Genomic DNA, 22,744 nt, shown 5'->3' with positions numbered 1-22,744 from the left:
AGAACCTGGATTCAATTCCCAGCACCTACATGGCAGCTCACAACTGTCTGTGACTCCAGTTCCAGAGGATCCAACACTCTCACACAGATATATATGAAGGCAAAAACACCAATGCATATAAAATAAAAATAAACTTTAAATAGGGGGAAAAAAGAATATGATCAGAGTTTTTCCTATTGGTTTGCCTTGTCCAGCTTTGATGAGGATATGTGCCTAGCCTTATTGTAATTTGTTGTGTTGTGTTTGGTTGATACCCCCTGGTAATCAATCCTGATCTTTTCTGAAGGGAAAGGGAGGAAGAGTAGATCTGGGAGAAAGGGAGGTGGGGGGGAGGAACAGGGAAAAAGGAGGGGAAACTGTGGTCAGGATACAAGAGAAGAATAAATAGAGATGGTAGCTAGATAGACAGACAGACAGACAGACAGAGTGTGTGTGGTCAGGAGCCAGGAAGAATATCTCATGCTGTAATCTAATACTTGGCAGAGGCAGAAGGACAGCTGGGCATTTAAATGAGTATCATCAGGAATGAAGTAAAGAGCCACACACCAAAGGAAACGCAGCAAAAACTGATCAGAAAATATGAGAGAGAACTAGAATTTACTGCATAGATGTCCAAATGGATTATCTATTCAACATAACTTTCACCCAAGAATTATGATCTGTGTCTTGTTTATTTCCCCATGTGTTATTTGTATGCAACATTATATTTAGATATGTTCCTTGTATCCCTGACGGAGAGCTAAACCATAGAGGTAGACACCCAAAGTAGTGTTCTGCCCTCCCCATGTGCACACAGGGGTGCATGTGCCCCTACACTTTTATGCATATACCGCACACAACAAGCACACAAAATAACTGACAGTGATAATCAGTAGTAATCCAATGGGATGGGCTGTAAGTCTCGCTGAGCCAGGTAAAACTGAGGAATTTGTTTTGATAAACTTTATTAACATCTACTGCAGACTAAATGGCATGGTAGGTTCCATGTATACAATTAGGTTATAAAATGCATCATTTTCGATGTGGGTGGTGGCTCCCATCTTTAATCCCAGTCCTGAGAGGCAGGAGGATCTCTGAGTTCTAAGCCAGGCTAGTCTACATAGTTCCAGGACAACCTGAACCACACAGAGATCTTGTCTCAATCAGAAAAACATTTAAGATACATCATTTTTCATAGTTAATTCAAGATCAAGACAGGTAAAAGAGATGTTCTGGGTCAGAGTGGGAAATGGTGAATGCTTTCCCATGAGACTCGGGCTTGAGTAGAAATGGGGTTGGTATAGGATCACTTGAGAAAGCTCTGTGCAGTTAGCTTGGCCGATCCCTTGAGTATAATATGCGCTTTCAGAGAATTTCCTTGGTCAAAGACTTTAATTTACTGATCCTGACCTATGTCCTTTGGCTTAGCATGCATTAGTTTCACTTAAAGACAAAAGGAGTCGTCTTGTTTTTAGTATATGTGAACCTGTGTATTAATACTATGCTTAGATGGCTTTTTTTTTTTTTTTAAACAAATGTAGCAATTGAAAACACTGACTTGGATTTGGCCAAGAAGGTAAGAACAGAAAATTATAATTGTTTTTTAAAGCTTTTACTCACTGTGAAAGTAGAGGCTGTTTCTGTGATTAGTTGTTGTACTGGATGCTACTTTAGGAGATGTAATGTTTCTGTTGAAAAACAGATGATTGATTTGAGCAAATGTCTATGATTTTTATTTGACATACAAATGTACATGTATTCTAATTTTTTTTTAATTTTGCAGTTGCAAGGACAATTCAAGTGTAGTTTTATTTCTACTGAAAATTACCACAGTCATGGTTGTCTTAATCTTGTGGCTGGAGAGTTTGCAAATGAGACTGCTGTGATAATTGGGGTAATTCTCTAAACTTTGCTTTTGCATAAAATGCTCTTTGTAGTGAAGTACAAATTAATTTGCAATGTGACAAGAACAGAGAAATCAGGGCTAGAGGCTCTTGAGGAAGACCGGAGATTGATTCCTAGCTCCTACATTGTAAGGCTCACAAATGCCTGTAACTCAGTTCCAAGAGTTCTCACCCTCTTATGGCCTTGGGTACCTGTGCATATACACAGAAATCCTAAGTAAAAATAAGTAAATAAATCTTTATCAAAAGAAATAAGCCAGGCATGGTGGAACACAACTTTAATCCCATCGCCCTTTCTCCACAAAATGGGAGGAGGGTGGTTATGGTTTTAAAATTAGCTAAATAAAATTCCTATATTAGATCATCGGGTATTGATTTTTCCCTAGTCTCTCCCTGAGATTTTCTTTCCTTTTTTTGGGTCAAGGTCTCACTCTTGCAGCCCTGGCTGGCTTAGAACTCACGAAAAAGACTAGGCTGGCCTTGAACTTAGAGATCCACCAACCCTTTGCCTCTCTGTTGCTGGGTCTAAGGTGAGCACCACTTTGCCATCAGTTTTGTTTTGATCAGGCAAGGTCTTGTTCCCCCAGCATGTGTCAACATTTCTTTCAGCATATAAACAGAGTCAAAAGGCTCTACAGGGAGAGCAGCACCCGTGACTGTGTCACTGAGTGTTAATCTCAGATTCAAATCTGACATTTTAGCCCCCTTCTCTCTTTGTATTGGGCCGCTTCATAAATTTGCTTGCCATTCTTGGACAGGAGCCATGCTAACCTGTGTAAATGTGCTGCCAAAGCAAGCGCATACACTGGATGTGCTCCTATAATACTCTTAAAATACTATTCAAGGATTGCTGTTTTATTTTTGTTGTTTTGTTTTGTTTTTTTGAGACAAGGTTTCTCTGTGTAGTTTTGGTGCCTGTCCTGGGATTAAAGGCTTGTGCCACCATGCCTGGCGTATTGTTTTAAAATTGGATGACCATGAAAGATCTGTCAGGAGATTCTCCTGACTCCGCCTTCCAGCACTGGGATTGAAGGCATGCACAACTAGGACCAACTTTTTTTTTCCAAGGCAGGGTTTCTCTGTGTAGCCCTGACTATCCTGGAGCATGTTCTGTAAGACCAGGCTGGTTTCGAACTCAGAGATTTGCCTGCCTCTGCCTCCTGAGTGCTGGGATTAAAAGTGTGTGCCACTGCTGCCCAACTTTCCATCTTCCTTCCTTCCTACCTTTCTTCCTTCCTTCCTTCCTTCCTTCCTTCCTTCCTTCCTTCCTTCCTTCCTTTCTACCTTCCTTCCTTCCTTCCTTCTTTCCTTTCTTCCTTTATTCCTTCCTTTCTTCTTTCCTTTCTAGACAAAGTCTATACTTATAATGTCGAAATAGGTTTTTTTCCTTTGGGGTGAAATGTTTGAATATGTATACTCAAATATTCAAGAGATAACAATAAATATGAACATCTCACTGTTCTTCTCAGTCTGTTCTAATTTTATTTTTTTATATGTGTATGTCATGTGAGTTTGGGTGCCGGCCAAATTCCTAGGAGGGTGTCAGATCCCTTGGAGTTGAGGTACAGGCAATTGTGGACCATTGTTAGTGGATGCTGGCAAATGAACTCGGGTCCTCTGGAAGAACAGCAAGCTCTCTTAACCACTGAGCATCTCTTCAATCTGTTCTTGAGCTAAGAGAGAAATCCAGATAAAAGCTCCTTGGAGCTGGGTGTTAGCCTGTGCCTGCAAACCTAGCCTACAGACCTGTCTGGTTAGGAGGTTTAGACAGGAGAATCTTGAGTTTGAGGCCAGCCTGGGCAACTTAGCAAGACACTGCCTGAAATAAAAATGGCTGGGGATATAGCATAGTAGGAGAGGCTTGCTTAGCTTTGATTAAACCCCTGGAGGCTCGCACTCTAGTATTCCCCACCTCCCACCCCCGCAGCCACATACACACATGTACTTGAACTCAGAATGTGTGCAGCTCATGTGCATCTGCTTTGTGCAATTCTTGGAGCTTCGGGGTTAGGATTTCCAGCTGATGTACTGTTTTCTCTTTTCCAGGGAACTGGTAGCTGTGCATTCTCAAAATGGGAACTAGATTCTACCAAGAAAATGTCCCTTAAGAACTTTGTGGACACAGAGATTATTAAAGGTAAAGATAAGCCACTGACGCTACTTTCTGTTGCCACATTTAGATGTGTTTAGGCTGGACTCATATTTGCTTTGTAGCTGAGGCTGACCTTAAACTTCTGATACTCCATCCTTCACTCCTAGAGTACTAGGAGTATATGCCTATGCCTGTACTGCCATACATAATGTATGTGCTGCTGGAGTTTGAATGGTGTGTGTGTGTGTGTGTGTGTGTGTGTTTGTGTGTGTGTTCTAGGGCTGGATCGCAGTCATCAGACTTGGTGCCGTAGCCTTTTCCTGCTGACCATTCTGCAGCTCCTCTGGCCCATTTTTACTTTGTTTTTCTTCATTACATGTGTTTAGTTTGTACATTATGTGTACAAATTTGATTACTTTAATGTATGTATGGAGATCAAAGGAAAACTGGGTGTCAGTTCTCTCCTTTCACCTTGTGGGTCCTTGGGATTGAGCTCAGGTTTGCAGGCTTGGCAAGTGCTTTTATGCACTGAGCCATCTTTCCCACCATTTTGTTATTGTCACAGTGAACCGAGCCTGATTAGCTTGGTGATTCTCTGCGCATTCCTGAAGAATTCCAATTGTTACCTTTAAAGAGACTTCGAGTTTTATCGGTCGCCTTGAAACAAAAGTAACAAGAACAAAAGCCAAAACTGAAGCAGCAATAGATGAAAATGGGAACTTCATTTAAATGTAGTTCTGTCTATTTGTGAAGACAGTAGTTAGCTTACAGCTCAAACAGGGTCCTAGTGAAATAAAATCCTTAGACATGTCCCTTTCTCTTTCAGGTGTAAAGTCCTTTCAGCTGATCGACAACCTGCTTTTTGTGCTCGATACTGCTGTATGTTTTCATTCACTATGACCACTTTTTGTTGTCAGCGTCTTTACACTAGGGAGTCAGCTCACAACCTCATTGATATAATGCCACACAAGTGTTCACCCCTGAGCTCCATCTTGCACCCGATAATATGTCTCTTAATAAAAATGTTCGACAAGGATGTTAGTTGGGGTGGATTCCTCTGTGTGTGCAGTGCTTCAAGAGCTATACCTACAGTTTGAGATGTAAAGATGTTTAACCAAGTTCTATTTCTCTAGAACGTGCTAAGCTTGTGGGACGCTTACACTCTCACTCCTGTGTGGAACTGGCCCTCTCTTCCCATAGAGCAGTTTCTTCTCACCACAGAAGCGGATTCTCCCTCATCAGTCACCTGGTATGTTGAGACTGGCTAGTAGTGGTTTTCGTAGCACCAGGTTTCCTGTCCAGCTTTATTCAGATCATTTATTAGGATTTGTGTTTGGAACCACATCTGAAATAGTCTGGGAGAGGAAGGACCAATTCATTATCTGCCGGTTCCTATTTGGCACAGATAGATAATATGTTTCTACATAATTATGGTAGAACAGGATCTGTCAAAACAGAATCCATAGTCCCTGATTAACCTTTCTGTGCGATGATCACTTTACCTTAGCTTATGCTTAGCAACCTGCCAAGCTTGCATAACTTTGATTTTTCTTCTCTTTTAGGCAAGGGATTGCAAACCTCAAATTAGTCACTCTGACGACTACAACTAAGGAGAAGGTACTGGGAGACTCTACTTCATACCTGTCTAGTTTATGAGTTGGAAATCACAATTACTAGCCAGTTTTGATGGCTCAGACTTGTATTCCCAACTGCTCTGCAGACTGAGGTGGCATGGTCACAACTGAAGGTCTACCTGCATTGCAGAGAGAAAATGTCAAGCAATGCTCACAGCGTACTAAATTGGCATGCACATAGACTTTGTCAGACTAGAAATAAACCTGCAGAACAGAGTTCTATTTTTCAAAGAGTGTATGAAAATCTTGGCTCTTAATTTCAAACAATATTTTAGGAATCAAAAATAATTGAACTTACTTGAGCTCAGTGTGTGATCTCCCACCAGTAGCTGTAGGATTCTGGAGGCTGAGACAGCAAGATCATTTGTTCAAGGCTAGTCTGGGATAACCCAAGCAAGTCCCTATATCAAAAGTCAAGGGCTGTAAATGAAAGAGTAGCTGCCTAGTGTAGGTAAGGCACTGAGTTTAGTCTCTAAACCTGAAAGAGAACAAATGGGATGGCAGAGACGGGGAAGAGAAAAGGGGACAGAAGAGAATGCATTTGGTGAGATGGCTGTTGAGACAGTGTAGCACTGCAGAATTAACTCAAGGGCTTTATGTGCCTGATTCCATTCAGCAGATGGGGAGATGGGCTAGAGCATTGTTTTCTTTCCGTTTCTTAAAGAACACAGTTTGTGTGTAGCATTTAAATTATGACAATGGCAGATCTACTTAAGTAGTAAGAGAGGGTTGTGGTTTGTGTTTAGCTCTGTACAGGATGCTTTAGTAGCTCTCCTGACAGGGGTGGGCTGACTTGTGCTGATAGGTTTGCATTAACTCCCTGAACTGTCTGCATTTCTCGTAGATGAGAAACCTCATCATTTATTCTTTGCCTACGATGGAAATATTGTACTCTTTGGAAGTATCTAGTGTTTCTTCTTTAGTTCAAACAGGAATTAGCACGGTATGTTGCTTTACTATAATTTTCGTTATTAATTTTTATGAGTAAGGAAAGCATGAGTGAGGGGCTGGAGAGATTGCTCTGTGGTTAAGAGTTCTGACTGCTCTTCCAGAGGACCCAGGTTCAATTCCCAGCACCCCCATGGCAGTCAACAGCTGTCGGTAACTCCAAGATCTGACACCCTCAGATAGACATACATGCAGGCAAAACACCAATGCAAATAAAATAAAAATAAATAAATTATTTAAAAAAAAAAGAAAAGCATGAGTGGGGGCTGGAGAGATGGCTCAGAGGTTAAGAGCATTGCCTGCTCTTCCAAAGGTCATGAGTTCAATTCCCAGCAACCACATGGTGGCTCACAACCATCTGTAATGAGGTCTGGTGCCATCTTCTGGCCTTCAGGCATACACACAAACAAAATATTGTATACATAATAAATAAATATTAAAAAAAAGAAAAAAGCATGAGTGGAACTGAGTTCAATACCTGGTCTGATCTCTAGTGTTTACTTACGTTCATAATGACAGCTACTCCGAGTCCCAACTCAGTCTTCACAAAAATTAAGATCAAACTCCCATTCACCTGCTATTCTGCTTTCCCAGCACTTGGGAGGCAGAGACAGGCGGATCTCTGTGAGTTCGAAACCAGCCTGGTCTATGTGAGCTAATTCCAGGACAGGCTCCAAAACTACAGAGAAACCCTGTCTTGAAAAACAAAACAAACAACAACAACAAAAAAGTATTTGTACTCTTTTTAATTGTGTGTCTGTGGGTGAGTATGTGCATGAGCAGTGTCAGATCACCAGGCACAGAGTTACAGGCAGTTGTGAGCCCTGGGTGTGAGTCCTCTGCAAGAGCAGTACACTCCCCATCTCTGAGCTGTCTCTAGTCCTTCTTCAACTTTTCATGTTCTTCTTATCTTGCCAGAACCATTGATGAGTTTTCACAGCAGTAGTGAGTTTACTTGTTATTTTAATTCTGAAAGTTTGTGGAGTGGAGTGTGCCAAGTCAGTACACTTACAAAGTCTATAAAGATGAAATCAGGGCTTGGTGGTGGTGGCACACGCCTTTAATTTCAGCGCTTGGGAGGCAGAGGCAAGTAGTTCTCTGTGAGTTCGAGGCCAGCCTGGTCTATAAGAGTTAGTTACAGGACAGGCACCAAAGCTAAACACAGAAACCCTGTCTTGAATTAAAAAAAAAAAAAATCAAATCAGGATAGTGAACTTATGATTTCCTTTTACCTTAAAAATTATGAATATGTAGCACTCATGCCATGTGTATAGTATTTATATATATAAAATATTTATTTACTTATTATGTATACAATAGTCTATCTGTATGTATGTCTACAGGCCAGAGAGGGCACCAGACCTCATTACAGGTGGTTGTGAGCCATCACGTGGTTGCTGGGAATTGAACTCATGACCTTTGGAAGAGCAGGCAATGCTCTTAACCACCGAGCCATCTCTCCAGCCCGTATTTATATTTTTAAATTCTGATTTTTTTTTATTTTTTTAAAAAATCTGAGGATGTGTGGGCCTCTTTTAGCTCAGTTTTTTTTTTTTAATTTAGTGGGGACTCAAGAACAGACACCTTTTTTAAAATTTATTTATTTATTATGTATACAATGTTCTGTCTGCATATATGTCTGCTCACCAGAAGAGGGCACCAGATCTCATAGATGATTGTGAGCCACCATGTGGTTGTTGGGAATTGAACTGAGGACCTCTGGAAGAGCAGACAGTGCTCTTAACCTCTGAGCCATCTCTCCAGCCCTGTTTTTATTTTTTGATATAGTGTCTCTCTGTATAGCCCTAGCTGTCCTAGAATTTTATATGTAGACCAGACTAGCCTGAAACTCACAAAGATTCACCTGCCTTTGCCTCCTTGGTGCTGGGATTAAAGTTGTGTGAGCCAAACTCATTTATTGTTATACTTTTTAAAAGACATTTTAGTATATTTATTGCATCTCTTTTTATATAGACATATACACAACTATGCTATATTTTCTCATACATTTTGGAACTTGTATACTTTTTGACCTTTCTCTTCTAAGTTCTTTAATATCTTTTAAGAATAAAGCTAGCCGGGCGGTGGTGGCGCACGCCTTTAATCCCAGCACTCGGGAGGCAGAGGCAGGCGGATCTCTGTGAGTTCGAGACCAACCTGGTCTACAAGAGCTAGTTCCAGGACAGGCTCCGAAACCACAGAGAAACCCTGTCTCGAAAAACCAAAAAAAATAAATAAATAAATAAAGCTATAGGATTGGAGAGATAGCTCAGAGATTAAGAGCACTAGGTTCTTTTCCAGAGGACCCATGTTTGATTCCCAGCACCCACATAAATAACATTATTCTTGGGGCCTGGAAAAATGAGATGTCTCAGTGATTGAGCATGCGTGCTGCTCTTGTAGAGGACCTGAATTTGGTTCCCAGCACTCACATTTTAGCTCATTATCACCTGTAACTCCAGGTCCAGATTATCCAACACCATCTTTTGATGTTCAGGCCCATGCATCTACATGTGCACATACACACATTCAAACACATATAAAATAAGATAAAATGTAGATTTTTTAAAATGTAGAGAAAAAAGAATAAGGCTATTTTTAAGGCTTGTATGATAGTTTAGTGGTGAAGTTGCTTGTCGCCACATCTGATAACCTGAGTCTTGTGCCCACATGATGAAGGAAAGAATCGACACCTGTGTCCTCTGACCTCCACTTATGGTTAAGATACTATATATATCTTGCACTGTAGCATGCATTACAGGCACATTCTAAATAAATACATGGAAAAGATAAGAATAAGACAGTTCTGCAGAGTGTGGTTGTACAGGCCTGTCGACATTCACAAACTGGGCATTGCATATCCGGGCACTTTGAAACAGGAGGTTCAAACATTCAAGGTCATTCTCAGCTACACAGCGAATTCCAAGCCATTCTGGGTTAGATGTGACCCTGACCCAAACATTCTAATACACTGAGTTTGTTGTGCTAGGAAATGTAACATTAATACAAAATTATTAGGAGACAAACCTTTTAAACTAGTATTTTACCAATTACTCTAGAGCTTTCACTACTTATTCATTTTGTGTGGGGGCAGTGCCCCTTTGGAGGTGAGAGGACAACTTGTGGAAGTCCATTCTCTGCTTAGTGTGGATTCTGGGAATCTAACACAGGTCCACAGAGCCATCTTGCCAGCCCCTGGAGGCTGTCTGGAACTCCTTTTCTCCTTATCTAGGATCTAATCCAAGCTCAGGTCTTGAATTTGGTTATCACCTGCAGGAAGTGATTCCCTAGCCCTTTCTGTCTTGTGCGATACTGACAGTTTTTAAGTCCCAGCCTGTTGTAACATTTGCCTCTAGATTTGTCTGTTTGCTTCATTTTGATTTGATTTTTATAAGATCTTTTGGCAAAAAGCTACACAGATCACATGTCTCAATGCAGCAAGTTGAGGTCCTTATCCTACCTGTTAGGCCTTGTCCCTTGCTGAAGACAGCCCCTCCAGGTCTCGTCCTGTGAGCAGCCCTTTCTGTTACCATTAGTTCTTGTATGTGGCATGGCTTCCAGACCAGGAGGAAATCTTTTTCCCCAGTTTTTCCCCAGTGATATTAAGAATCCACGGATGTATAATTCTTGCCTGAACCATTTGTTTATTCTAATAAAGTTCCTGGTTGTCTTTACATTGTAATTTTAATCATTTTGATATTTTGCTTTTTTTAAATTGTAGGATACTGTATATCTTCTGGAAGGAATTCACAAGAACGACTTTAAGTAGGTCATGCTCTGTTTATCAGATAATCATTACATAGCAGCAGAATTAGAATTTACTTGTGAATGTCGGGTGGCAGCGGCACTCACAATGCAATGTGTTTCTTTCAGCCTGTCTGAAGACTCCGTCTCTGATTTAGTACTTAGGTACCTTACAGAAGTATTACCAGAAAACAGGTAACTTCTCATTTTTTTTTAAAGCCTTATTTGTCCTTTAATGAGAAAATTAAACTCCCTGATGGATAGGCATCTGGTGAAATTTCTTCCAACTCTTCAGACTGAGCCGATTACTTCACAAGCACCAATTTGCTGAAGCTGAGAGCTTTGCCATCCAGTTTGGACTGGATGTTGAGGTAAGCATTCATTTGTTCAGTTGTTCTTGGGCAGACATTTCTTGGTACTAGAGGCTCAGGAGATGCAGAAGGGTCTTATTTGAATTATTTAAAACAAGGTTGGAGAGATGGCTCAGTGGTTAAGAGCACTGGTTCTTGCAGAGGACCAGGATTCAATTCCCAGTACCCATACAGTGACTAACAACTGACTGTAACTCCAGTTATAGGGGATCTGAGTGGGCTGGGGTGGTGGGCGCCATGACACGGCCTCTAATATCAGCACTGGGAGAGACAGAGTCAGGCGGGTCTCTGAGCTCTAGGTCAGCCTGGTCTACATAGTGAGACAAAGAGATAGCACTGAAGAGAGACCATATCAAAAGAAAAACTGTGATAAAGTATTCTTGTAGCAATTTGAAAGACACATTTTCCATGTGTGTCAATCACATGACTTACTAGATCTCTGAAACTTCCCCGTCCTGTGTTTACTGGAAGACCAGCCCCTTTGGGAAACCCCACTCATCTGCCCCTCTCATAAGCCGCATCTTAGCTTTGTTCCTGTGAGCTCTGCTGATTTGAGCTGTGCATCATCTTCCTGTGCCTGGATTGTGTCACTCAGCATGATGTCCTATAGTTTGGTCCATGCTGTCAGTGACAGGATTGGCTTCTTTTCTAAGGCTCCTTACTTGGGTGTAGACCATATTTTACTGATTTACCTATCTGCCAATGGACATTTAAATTAGATTGAGTTTGTGTCTTAGCTTGAATAAAGTTCTGTGAACACGTCTTGTCAAGTTTCTATGAAGGATTCAATAATGCTGCTAGAAGGACTAGCCTCTAGCTGCTCAGGAACTGAGGGAGCCATACAGTCGGTGGACTAATCATTCGATTGACTTTTCTATCTGGGAGAGCAAAACTTAATTCTCTGGGACTGGTAAGCTGGGCAAAATTTAATTCTTGCTGGGCCGTTTAATCCCAGCACTCGGGAGGCAGAGGCAGGCAGATCTCTGTGAGTTCGAAGCCAGCCTGGTTTACAACAGTTAGTTCTAGGACAGGCTACAGAGCTACAGAGAAACCCTGTCTTGAAAAAAAAACAAAACAACAACAACAACAAAAAAACACCTTAATTCTCTGGGGCCAGTGAAAAAGGGAAACACACACACACACACACCTCCGACATGTCAGGTTCTGACCTCGGGTGCTGATGAAGGGCAGGCCTGCAGGCCAGAAAAGTGATGAGGAGATGCAGAGCAGATACACCACTGGGCAGACAAACAGACACACGAGGACTCTGAGGACCATTTCACTATTATCTCTGTTGCTTGTTCTACTCTATTTTTCTGTTCTGTTCGTCTACCCTAGTGTTTCCCTTCTTCTATTTCCTGATGATGTCTTCCATCTCACAACTTCCTGATGTCTTCCTTCTCATTTCTTCATTTTGTTTCTTACAGCTTTATACCCAGCAAAATCTTTCAAGCAATAGAAGAATTACAATATGGTTACCTTCATTTTTTAAGTGATAATTATAATGAATACAAGTTAAAAAAATCATGTTTCAGGGGCTGGAGAGATGGCTCAGAGGTTAAGAGCATTGCCTATTCTTCCAAAGGTCCTGAGTTCAATTCCCAGCAACCACATGGTGGCTCATAACCATCTGTAATGGGATCTGGTGTCCTCTTCTGGCCTGCAATCATACACACAGATAGAATATTGTATACATAATAAATAAATAAATATTTTTTAAAAAAAATCATATTTCCCATTTCCCTTACATGATAAACCATTTTTTGTATTACAGGTAGAAAACAAGTTATCTCTAAGAACCCACACACAGTTAAACATTTTTTTTTAATATTTATTTATTATGTATACAATATTCTGTCTGTGTGTATGTCTGTAGGCCAGAAGAGGGCACCAGACCTCATTACAGATGCTTGTGAGCCACCATGTGGTTGCTGGGAATTGAACTCAGGACCTTTGGAAGAGCAGGCAATGCTCTTAACCACTGAGCCATCTCTCCAGCCCCCCACAGTTAAACATTTATGTTTTAGACTTCTCATAGATCAGGAGCCTTTCAGCCATACATGGCTTTTTGTTGTGGTAGTCATTTTTGTTTTTTGTTGTTGTTTTTGAGACAGGGTTTCTCTGTAGCTTTGGGGGCCATTCTCAGAACTAGCTTTTGTAGACCAGACTGGGCTCAAACTCACAGAGATCCACCTGCCTCTGCCTCCCAAGTGCTGGGATTAAAAGTGCGTGCCACCACTGCCCGGCTTTACATGGGTTTATATAATTGCTAGAAAAACAGGTTATTAGTTTCAATTTTCATAGAGTTTAGTCCAATAATCTTTTTTTTTTTTTAATTTTTTGAGACAGGGTTTCACTGTGGCTTTGGAGCCTGTCCTGGAACTAGCTCTTGTAGACCATGCTGACCTCGAATTCACAGAGATCCACCTGCCTCTGCCTCCCAAGTGCTGGGATTAAAGGCGTGCACCGCCACCACCTGGCTCGGTCCAATTATCTTAACTAACCATTCAATTCTTTGTTTTCTAGTTACATGAAGGCAATTGTTTAAAGCTTTTTTTAAAGCTACTATGCTTATACACCAAAACCCATGAACACATTCCCCAATATCAAAAAGAACTTGTGCTATCTCCTGGGACTTGATTCTTTTTTCTCCTTAATCATTAACCTAAATCAGTCTATACAGCTCCTCCAGAAACTCATTAAGTCCTAGCTGTGTAATAGTTCCTTGGTTCTATTTTTTTCTTCTCTGCAGCCTTGCTTTATCATGGGTAGGGGCAACACTATATCTTACCTTTATCTATATTAATTTTCCCACTAAACTAACTTCTATCATAATCCTTTCCTACATTTGTTAAAAATCCTTAGTCATCGGAATCTATTTAAACTAACACTGTTGTATAAAATCATCACTTCAGTTAAATAGTATAGCTTAAGAGGAAATTATCTTCATAATAATTCACAGGTAAAAATGTCCAGTAGAATAGGTTGTTTCCTTGAGATAATCACACTCCATTAAAGGCCGTGGGGATTCCCCAACACCTATTCATAACATGCCAGATACCACAGAAAAATGACAGTGCTAAACATGTAAAGGCACAGCAATAGCAAGAGACATTTTGGAGCTGAAGCCCTCAGGGCTTTGCCTATTTGAGATGTTCCTTTCACTACCTTGTGTCTGGTGGGTCAAACTCCTGAAGCTCAAGTGCCACCTGCTGCACCTCTGACATGGCCACAGACACATCAAAAAATGCTTTTTGTAATTCCTAGTCATCTGGTTTGCCTTCCAGATAGATAAGAATTAACTTATTAACTTTTTCCTTCTCTTCTTTGTTTTTTGTTTTTTGGTTTTTTTTTTTTTTTTTTTTTTTTGAGACTAGGTCTTACTATGCAGCCTGGCTGGCAAGGACCTCCCTCTATAGACAAAGTAGTAATGAATTTACAGACATCTCCCTGCTCTCTTGCTCTGTCTCCCAGGTACTGGGACCAAGGCATGTGCCGCTGTGACCATCAAGACTGCCTTGTTTAAACCTCATTCCTGAGCCAAGTGGGGAGTCTCTTTCATGCTAGTTTGTTTTCCTTAGCTTCCCAAGACAACATCATCATGCTCAGATCCTGACTAGATGTGGCATGTTTGTGTTATAGCTTGTTTATAAGGTCAAATCAAATGATATATTGGAGAAACTGGCTTTGATTTCTTCGGACACCAGTGAGCAGACCAAATGGCAGCAGCTTGTAGAAGAAGCTAAAGAGAATCTCTGCAAAATCCAGGTGTGTTTTCCCATCATCAGGTGGAGTTTTCAGGTCGATGTGCTGCATAGCATTATTCAGTTGCCTTTGTCTGGCATGTTTGAAACAGGATGATGACTTCGTGGTGAATTTCTGCCTCAAGGCCCAGTGGATCACCTATGAGACCACCCAGGAAATGCTCAGTTATGCCAAAGCCAGGGTAGGTGGTTTTCCTTTTGGAAAATTTGGCTTTAATTGTGTGTGATAATTCTCTCAGCTCAAATATATTTTCTTGTCCTTCAGGTTTTGATTTTCTTCTTTAAATGTCTCTTTTTTTCTTCCCTTAAGTTACCTTTTTCCATGAGACAGTTTCCATGAGACACAGTTTACCTATGTCAGCTTCAAGGTTCCTAGTGTACTCGCTGAACTGTGTACATCCATCAACACAGATGTTCTAGAGCTCTAGAGACCTATGTGATTTCTTTCTGGACCCTCCCTACCACCCCAATAACTACTCATTTACTTCCTTTTTCTACTTAGTGTGAATTCTGGATATTTATTATCTATTTATCTATCTAGGTTTTTCATAACAAGTTTTTATATGTATACCTGGCTGGCCTAGATTCACTCTGTAGACCTGGCTGGCCTTAAACTCAGACATCTGCCTCCCAAGTGCAGGGATTAAAGGTGTTTGTGCACCACCACTGCCCAACTTGGGCAATTTTCATATGCATTATTTTTAGCAACATCTCTTTAAGGTTTATTTTCATTTTATTTTAACTTATTTATTTCTTTATTTATATATACAGTATTCTGTCTGTATATATGCTTACAGACCAGATTAGGGCACCAGATCTCATCACAGATGGTTGTGAGCCACCATGTGGTTGCTGGGAATTGAACTCAAGACCTTTGGAAGAGCAGGCAGTGCTCTTAACCTCTGAGCCATCTCTCCAGCCCCTATTTTCATTTTATTTATGTTTGAGACAGGATCTCACTTTTCTAGCCTTTGCTGTGTAGACCAGGCTGACCTTGAGCTCAGAGACTTGTTTGACTTTATATCACAGTACTAGGATTCAAAGTGTGAATCAGCACCCCCAGCTCTTTTTATTATTTTTAATTATGTGTGTATCTGTGCATGTCAATGTAGATTCCATCTGAGGCAAGAAAAGATCCTCTGGGTACTGAACCAAGTTGGAGTACTCAGAAAGAATAGTACATGCTTTTAACTGCTGAGTCCCATAAATAATTTTTTATTGTTTAATACCATTGCATAGAATAGACTACTTTTATTTTGGTCTTAAATACAACTTACTTTCAAAGATAATGTTGTCTGTCAAGTCACAGAAAGTTACCTTCTTTATGAAGAGTTGCCCGTCTCCCTGTGTTTCTTTTCCTTTTTTTTTCTCACCTATATACCATGTAGTTTGACGAGGTCCATCCCCAGTACATTCCTGTCTTAACATGTCCTCTTTGTCTCCTTCCATGCTTAGCTCCTAAAGAAAGAAGACAAAACCCTGCCTACCTATTCTGATGGCCTCATGGAGGTAATGGCATTGCTCCGGTGGTTAATTCATGGGTGAAGATGTTTTTCTTTTCAAGGCAGATTGAGTGACTGTTCAGTACCTCAACTTCCTTAGGAACAAATTGGGGCCCAAGTAAGGTGGTGGGTTTGGAGTCAAAGCAAATAATCCCTATAAAGCATTTCTGTCTAGCCCCCGGTAGCTGCTAAATGCTCAATATGGGCATGCATTCGAGCATGCATGCATTTGATCTCCCAAAATAAGGCAGACAACATTGCTCAGTGGGTCAAAGTGCTTGTGCCAAGCTTGAAGACCCCTGTTCAGTCCTTGAGACCCACAAACTAGAAGGACAGAACCAACTCCTACAGATTGTCCTCTGTTCCCTGCTTGCTGTGGTACATACACCCACTTCCCCCTCCACACACACAGACAGTATAATAAACGTTAAAAACTATTAAATTCTCAAAATAAGTATTTAATATAATCCAGATAAGTTATGCCTTAAATGTAAATGATTAAGTGAGAAACCCCACCCACACTGTATATGCGTTTGTCTTTATAATGAACTGTGACTAGAAATGTCCTCATTATTTTGTGGGTGATATGTTAAATAATAAAGTTGTGTGGGTGGGAATTGAGCCATAGCGTGAGTTAAAATGACAGTGTATACAGGGCTTCTGTAGTAGCCTTATTTATAGCATTTAAAACTTTTAATTTCAATATCATCACTATGTGTGCATATGTGAGCGTGTCCATGCGCATGTGTGTATGTGTTTGCATGAATACAAGTGCAGTAGCATGCATATGGACAATTTTGTCCATTCATTTCTCCTATATTTAAGTGGGTTCCAGGGTTTGAACTCAGGTTACCAGGCTTACATAGCAAGTGCCTTTTGACAAGCCATCTTACCAGCCTACATACATTATTAAAATTATCAAATTATTCTTTTCTTTAGGTGCTAAAGGCTCATTCAAAATTGACAACATTTTATGGAGCATTTGGACCAGAGAAATTCAGGTGTGTGCATTCTATTTTATTTTGGTTGTTTATTTTTGGTTTTTCAAGACAGTTTCTCTGTAGCTATGGAGCCTGTCCTGAAACTCTGTAGACCAGGCTGGCCTCAAACTCATGGAGATCCACCTGCCTCAGCCTCCCGAGTGCTGGGATTAAAGGCTTGCGCCACCACCGCCCAGCCTGACTCTTAATTTAATGACTTGTTATTCAAAATTTGTTTCATTGGGATTTTTTGTTTGTTTTGCATAAGAAATTCTTTCTTTTACAGGGTCTCCTATAAGCTGGCCTAAAACTTTCTCTGTAGCTGAGGGTGGCTCAATTCTTTTGCCTTTTTTTTTTTTAAGTTTTATATATAAAACTGTTTTGTTTTGCCTGCATGTATGTCTGTGTGATGGTGTCAGATCCCCTGGAACTAGAGTTATAGACAGTTAGGAACCACTATGTGGGTGCTGGGAATTAAACTTGGATCCTCTGGAAGACTAGCCATTGCTCTTAACCACTGAGCTATCTCTCCAGGTTGTTTATGTTGTGATTATCTGATCTGGGTTCCTACATGGAGAGTCACTGTCGTTAGTGAAGGTGACAGGAGTTCTCTAGATTTGGGGAGGAAACTTACTTTGTGCTGTGGAATTTTTAGATCTGTTTTGATTTTTACTAATTGTTTTTTAAATCAAAAAATAAGGTGGCGAGATTGCTCATTGATGAATTACACTTATTCCTGTAGAGAACCTGGGTTTGGTTCCCAGCACCCACATAGTGGCTCTTAATAATTCAAAGCTCCAATTCCAGGGAATCAGACTCCCTTCTCTGACCTCCGAGTGCACCACACACATGAGTGGATACATATATGCAGGCAAAACATTCATACACATGAAATAAAATAATTTAAAAATGGGAAGTAGTTAGAGCCAGCAAGATGATCAAGGCACTTGCCAAGTGTGTCTGCTTGAATTCAATCCCTAAGGCCCACAGGATGAGGGGGAGAATCAATTCCTGCATATTGTCCTCTGACCTCTACATGTGTGCCTAGTACACTTAACCCCAACTAAGTAATAAATGTTCAAAACAAGTGGTTAAGATGTATAATGCTACCTATTATGGAAAGTACGTTCTATACTCCTGACTTGCCTCTTCCCTCTGATTTCTCAGTGGTAGCTCTTGGATTGAATTTCTGAATAATGAAGATGTTCTCAGAGATATTTTTATGCAGCTAAGGGAAGGAAACCTTGTTTGTGCTCAGTATCTTTGGCTTAGATATCGGGTAATGTATTCTGCATTTTAATTTCTTGATTGCTTTGTAGCTTCTGCAATGGATGGTTGAGTACAGGAGACTAGCAGGCTGTCAAGTGTGACAGGGTAGTAGAGTGTTGCAGATTGATAGGCTGTGGCCTGTCCCGGGGAGATCTCTCCAGATCAGAGACATGCTATGGTATGATGGCAGGCCATATTTTATCTAGCTTCAGAGTCTGATCAGCTCTGAGTTGTTCCTCAGTTAGCAGTATTTTTATTAAGTGCTTTATTAATATCATGCTTCTGCCGATATGGTAAAGACATTTCTACTATTTGGATTGTGGTCAAGGAATACTCATTAAAGGTGTTTATTTGAGGACGATGTGCAGTAGCACATATCTGTATGCTGAAGGAGGAGGATTACTTAGTCTAGGAGTTTCAGGCCAGACTGAACCTGAAACTATGTATAGACCCCATCTCATCCACAGATAGATAGGCTGTTTATCCAAATCCCCTTTTGTTGAGTGATATTAACATAATATTTAGACTGAAAAGGTAGTGTGTTTTGCCACTAATGGAAATTCTTATTAGTATTTGTATTATTATCTCCAGTTGTATTTTTCTTAGGATACAATCTCTTTTGTTTCCTTGTGTTTTTATTATCTACTACTTATTAATATAATATTTAATGAGTTGTGGACCCCCCATTTGAATTGTTTGTATAAAGTACCTTTATCATTCATTATTAAATCAGTAACATCACCAGACAGCAGTGGCACATACCTGTAACCCCAACACTCAGAAGGCAGAGGCAGAAGGATCTCTGAGTTCGAGACCAGCCTGGTGTACAGAGTGAGTTCCAGGACAGGCAGGCCTACACAGATGGACCCTATCTCAAACAAATGAACAAAAAAATCAGTAGTATGTTCTTTGAAATGGCTTTAAAATTTTTTAAGAAAATAATTTGCTTCAGTTAGCATGCAAAGTGATGGGTTTTGTCAAGGCATTTTCATGCATCTATGTCCTTGTTTTTATTTGTCCCCAAGGATCAAGCAGGTCTTTCCACTTTGGGGGGTATTCGTTTAAATCTGTCAGCAAGTCTTAATTTCTGATTCTATAATTTAGGCTGACTTTGAAAGCAAGTTTGACGTGAAAATGCTGGAGAACTTGCTGAACTCTATTTCTACACAAGTCTCCTTGGAAGAACTTTGTTCGTGGTTTAAAGATGATGTGATCCCATTTGTGAGAAGGATTGTGCCTGAAGGACAAGTGAGTTTCTTGTATTTCCATCCTTAAAGATTTAGCTTAATACTTCATATTAGATTACTGAGGAACCCCTGTGAAAAGTTGATAGAGCTGGATGTAGTGGTGTGCACTTCTGACCTCTGCCCTTGAGAAGCTGCAGTAGAAGGACTGCTAGGAATTTGAGTCTAGTCTACATAGCAATTACATAGCAGGTTTCAGGCCAGCATGAGCTACAAAGTGTGGCTCTGACTCAAAAAGAAGCAAAAATGGTGGTGGTGGTGCTGGTAGAATACTGATTAGCATGCTAGCATGTTTGAGGTCTTGGGTTCAGTGTCCAGCTGTGTGTGTAACTGATAAATAACTTATAAGAGATGATTATAGGTTTGGAGAGATGGCTCAGTGCTTAAGACTCAAGAGTACATTGTACTCTTTCAGAAGACCTGTGTTTAGTTGTCAGTACTAACATTTTATGCCTCACAATCACCTGCAGGTCCAGCTCCAGAGCTCTGATGCCCTCTACCTCAGCCACACACATGCACTCACATACATTTTTGAAAAATTCTTTTTTTTTTTTTTTTTTGTTTGGTTTTGGTTTTTCGAGACAGGGTTTCTCTTTGGCTTTGGAGCTTGTCCTGGAACTAGCTCTTGTAGACCAGGTTGTCCTCGAACTCACAGAGATCCGCCTGCCTCTGCCTCCCGAGTGCTAGGATTAAAGGCGTGTACCACCACCAACAGGCATATATTTTTAAAATATTCTTAAAAACTGATTATAGAAATTTTTGTGGGTGTGATGATTTATTGACAATTTCTTTTAAGTGATGTCTCTATTTCAGAACATTCTTGCAAAATGGTTGGAACAAGCATCCAGGAACTTAGAGTTGATTGATAAGGTAATAATTGTGTATTAAACATGAAAATGATATTTGCTCCCTCGCAGCAGCTTCATACTTGATTTTTAATGGTCTTTTATATTTTTAAAAGGCAAACTGGCCTGAAAATGGACTTCAGCTAGCAGAAGTGTTCTTCACAGCTGAAAAAACAGAGAAAGTTGGATTTGCATCTTCTTGGCTCTGGATTTCCTTGGTATGTTGTCGAGACAAATTTCATGGTGAAATCATGACACCATGGCAGAGGATTTGCCTGTGTGTAGAAAAGCATGCCATTGTGTCAGCCCACTGAAGGAAAAATCCTTTCTTCCTTTCTGTTGTTTCTATTGCAACTGCAGCCTGTTTCAGTGCAGTCCGTCGACACTGAGCCAGCAGAATAGAAATATATGAAGACATTCTTAGTGATAGAATTGGGATTTTTTTTTTCAAATGTAGCATCTTCGAATTCTTTAAAAGACTAAAAATTGCGGATAAGAATGGGTCTGTAGCAGTCGTATCTGCTTCTTTTACTTTTTTTTAAATCAGGAAGCCTTCTGATGTAGAAAAAAATGGGACCTCCTGTCAATCTGAAAAAGTAGTAGTGGGATGTAGATGTGGCCTTTGTCTCCTGGATGAGGCTCTGAGTTTTCTCTGGGCATCACAGCACTAAAAAGCACGGCCAGAGGGGAATCACCGTCAGAAATGTAGTTCTGGAGGTGAGCTGCATTACTATTGGGTCAAACAATAAAGCATGAATTATAGTAGGAAATGTGTACAATAAAATCTCTCTTGTGAAGTTTTCTGTACTTTAGTATTGATTGAGTTTTCTGTCCTGCCCGGTTCCCATAATTGTTAAGTCCCAAAGAAATCACACAGAGGTCTACATTAGTTATAAACTGATTGGCCCATTAGCTCAGGCTTCTTATTAACTTTTTAAAAAATTATTTATTTATTATGTATACAGTGTTCTGCCTGCATGTATGACTGCAGGCCAGAAGAGGGCACAAGATCTCATTATAGATGGTTGTGAGCTCCCATGTGGGTGCTGGGAATTGAACTCAGGATCTTTGGAAGATCAGCAGTGCTCTTGACCTCTGAGCCATCTCTCCAGCCCCCCTTATTAATTCTTATAACTTATATTAGTCCATTATTCTTGCCTACGTTAGCCACATGGCTCAGTACCTTATTCAGTGAGGCAGTCACATCTTGCTTCTTCTGTGGCTGGGTCAGGACTGCAGACTAGGACTTCCTTCTTCCCCAAATTCTCCTGTTCTCCTTGACCCACTTCTACTTCCTGTCTGGTTGTCCCTTCTATACTTCCTGCCTGTTTATTGGCCAATCAGTGTTTATTTAAAATATAATTGACAGAATACAGACCATTGTCCCACACCACTTTAGCCCCAGACAAAAGTGATTTTTTTTTTTTTTATGTATTATGATGGCTAACTTGTAGCTTGATTGGCATAGTGCTTGTTAAACATGCATGAAGCCCTGGGTGGGTCCCAAGCACCATGAAACTGGGTACATTGGTGCATACCTGTAATATCAGGGTGTGGAAGATACCAGCAGAAGGCTCAGAAATTCAAAGATATCCTTGGCTATGTATCTTGTTCAAGGCCAGCCTGTACCATATGTGATCCTTTCTCTCAGAGACAGAGAGGGAGAGAGTTTATATTTGGGTTTTGAAACAATTGCCCTCCTGGTGGCAATTCTCAAATTTTTCTAAAGAAGTAAATTTTAGATTCTGGTTTCCTCTTCTGTCTACTTGTGGCCAGTACTTATTTCTTTGAAATAAGTTTGACTGTGTTTCTCAATCATACTTTTGTATCCTTAATGAAGTTAATGCTTTTGTTTTAGAAAGAATATCAAAACACAGAGGAAGTCCAACAGTTACAGATACTAGTAAACAAGTTGCAGGAGCTGATCACCCTGCATAAGATATACAACTGCAAACTGGCCCTCTCTGAGTTTGAGAAGGTAGAGTTCCACACTCTGCAGCACCCTTTTGTTTTTTTGTATCCACTTGTGGCCAGACTCTGCATCATTTACACTGTCTTCCCTGTCTTGTCTCCAGGAAAATACGACCACCATAGTGTTCCGGATGTTTGACAGGGTCTCTGCGCCAGAGCTGATCCCCTCTGTCCTTGAGAAGTCTGTGAGAGTTTACATGCGGGAACACAGTTTGCAAGAGGAAGAGCTTCTTTTGCTTTATATAGAGGTGATTTTTTTTTAGCTTTTTAAGTATTCATTTTTTAGTGTGTGTCTGTGTACTCACAGACATGGTGCATGTGTGAAGGTCAAGAACAACATAAGAGACTCAGTTCTCTCCTTCCTCCACATGGGTCCTGGCCATCTAATTCAGGTCGCAAGTGCCTTTATCTGTTTCTGAATTCTGTGCAGTACTTGATCATGTAAATGCTTGACTCTGTAAGGAATGCCTGGCTTTACCACTAGCACCTATGAGGCA

At 40.5% G+C, this 22,744-nt stretch overlaps 1 protein-coding gene across 3 annotated transcripts in view; it reads left to right on the top strand.

Annotated features, from left to right (window-relative positions):
* The window catches only part of Kntc1 (kinetochore associated 1), a 78,124-nt gene that overhangs the window by 10,512 nt on the left and 44,868 nt on the right, over positions 1–22,744 (top strand). For 2 of the 3 annotated variants that reach the window (XM_075979177.1, XM_075979180.1), the window contains exons 7-26: positions 1,521–1,555; positions 1,763–1,873; positions 3,930–4,020; positions 4,802–4,854; positions 5,109–5,224; positions 5,538–5,592; positions 6,454–6,552; positions 10,279–10,322; positions 10,431–10,496; positions 10,597–10,672; positions 14,315–14,440; positions 14,529–14,618; positions 15,892–15,945; positions 16,878–16,939; positions 18,086–18,197; positions 19,292–19,435; positions 20,245–20,301; positions 20,393–20,494; positions 22,135–22,254; positions 22,352–22,495. In XM_075979177.1, the coding sequence (XP_075835292.1) occupies positions 1,521–1,555; positions 1,763–1,873; positions 3,930–4,020; positions 4,802–4,854; positions 5,109–5,224; positions 5,538–5,592; positions 6,454–6,552; positions 10,279–10,322; positions 10,431–10,496; positions 10,597–10,672; positions 14,315–14,440; positions 14,529–14,618; positions 15,892–15,945; positions 16,878–16,939; positions 18,086–18,197; positions 19,292–19,435; positions 20,245–20,301; positions 20,393–20,494; positions 22,135–22,254; positions 22,352–22,495 (1,757 nt within the window). The remainder of the gene's footprint in view (positions 1–1,520; positions 1,556–1,762; positions 1,874–3,929; positions 4,021–4,801; positions 4,855–5,108; positions 5,225–5,537; positions 5,593–6,453; positions 6,553–10,278; positions 10,323–10,430; positions 10,497–10,596; positions 10,673–14,314; positions 14,441–14,528; positions 14,619–15,891; positions 15,946–16,877; positions 16,940–18,085; positions 18,198–19,291; positions 19,436–20,244; positions 20,302–20,392; positions 20,495–22,134; positions 22,255–22,351; positions 22,496–22,744) is intronic. The other variant, XM_075979183.1, reaches the window with a different exon arrangement.

This window comes from Microtus pennsylvanicus, chromosome 1, assembly GCF_037038515.1.
Source record: "Microtus pennsylvanicus isolate mMicPen1 chromosome 1, mMicPen1.hap1, whole genome shotgun sequence".
NCBI classification, from domain to species: domain Eukaryota; kingdom Metazoa; phylum Chordata; class Mammalia; order Rodentia; family Cricetidae; genus Microtus; species Microtus pennsylvanicus.
This window is presented reverse-complemented; position numbering and strand designations above follow the sequence as displayed.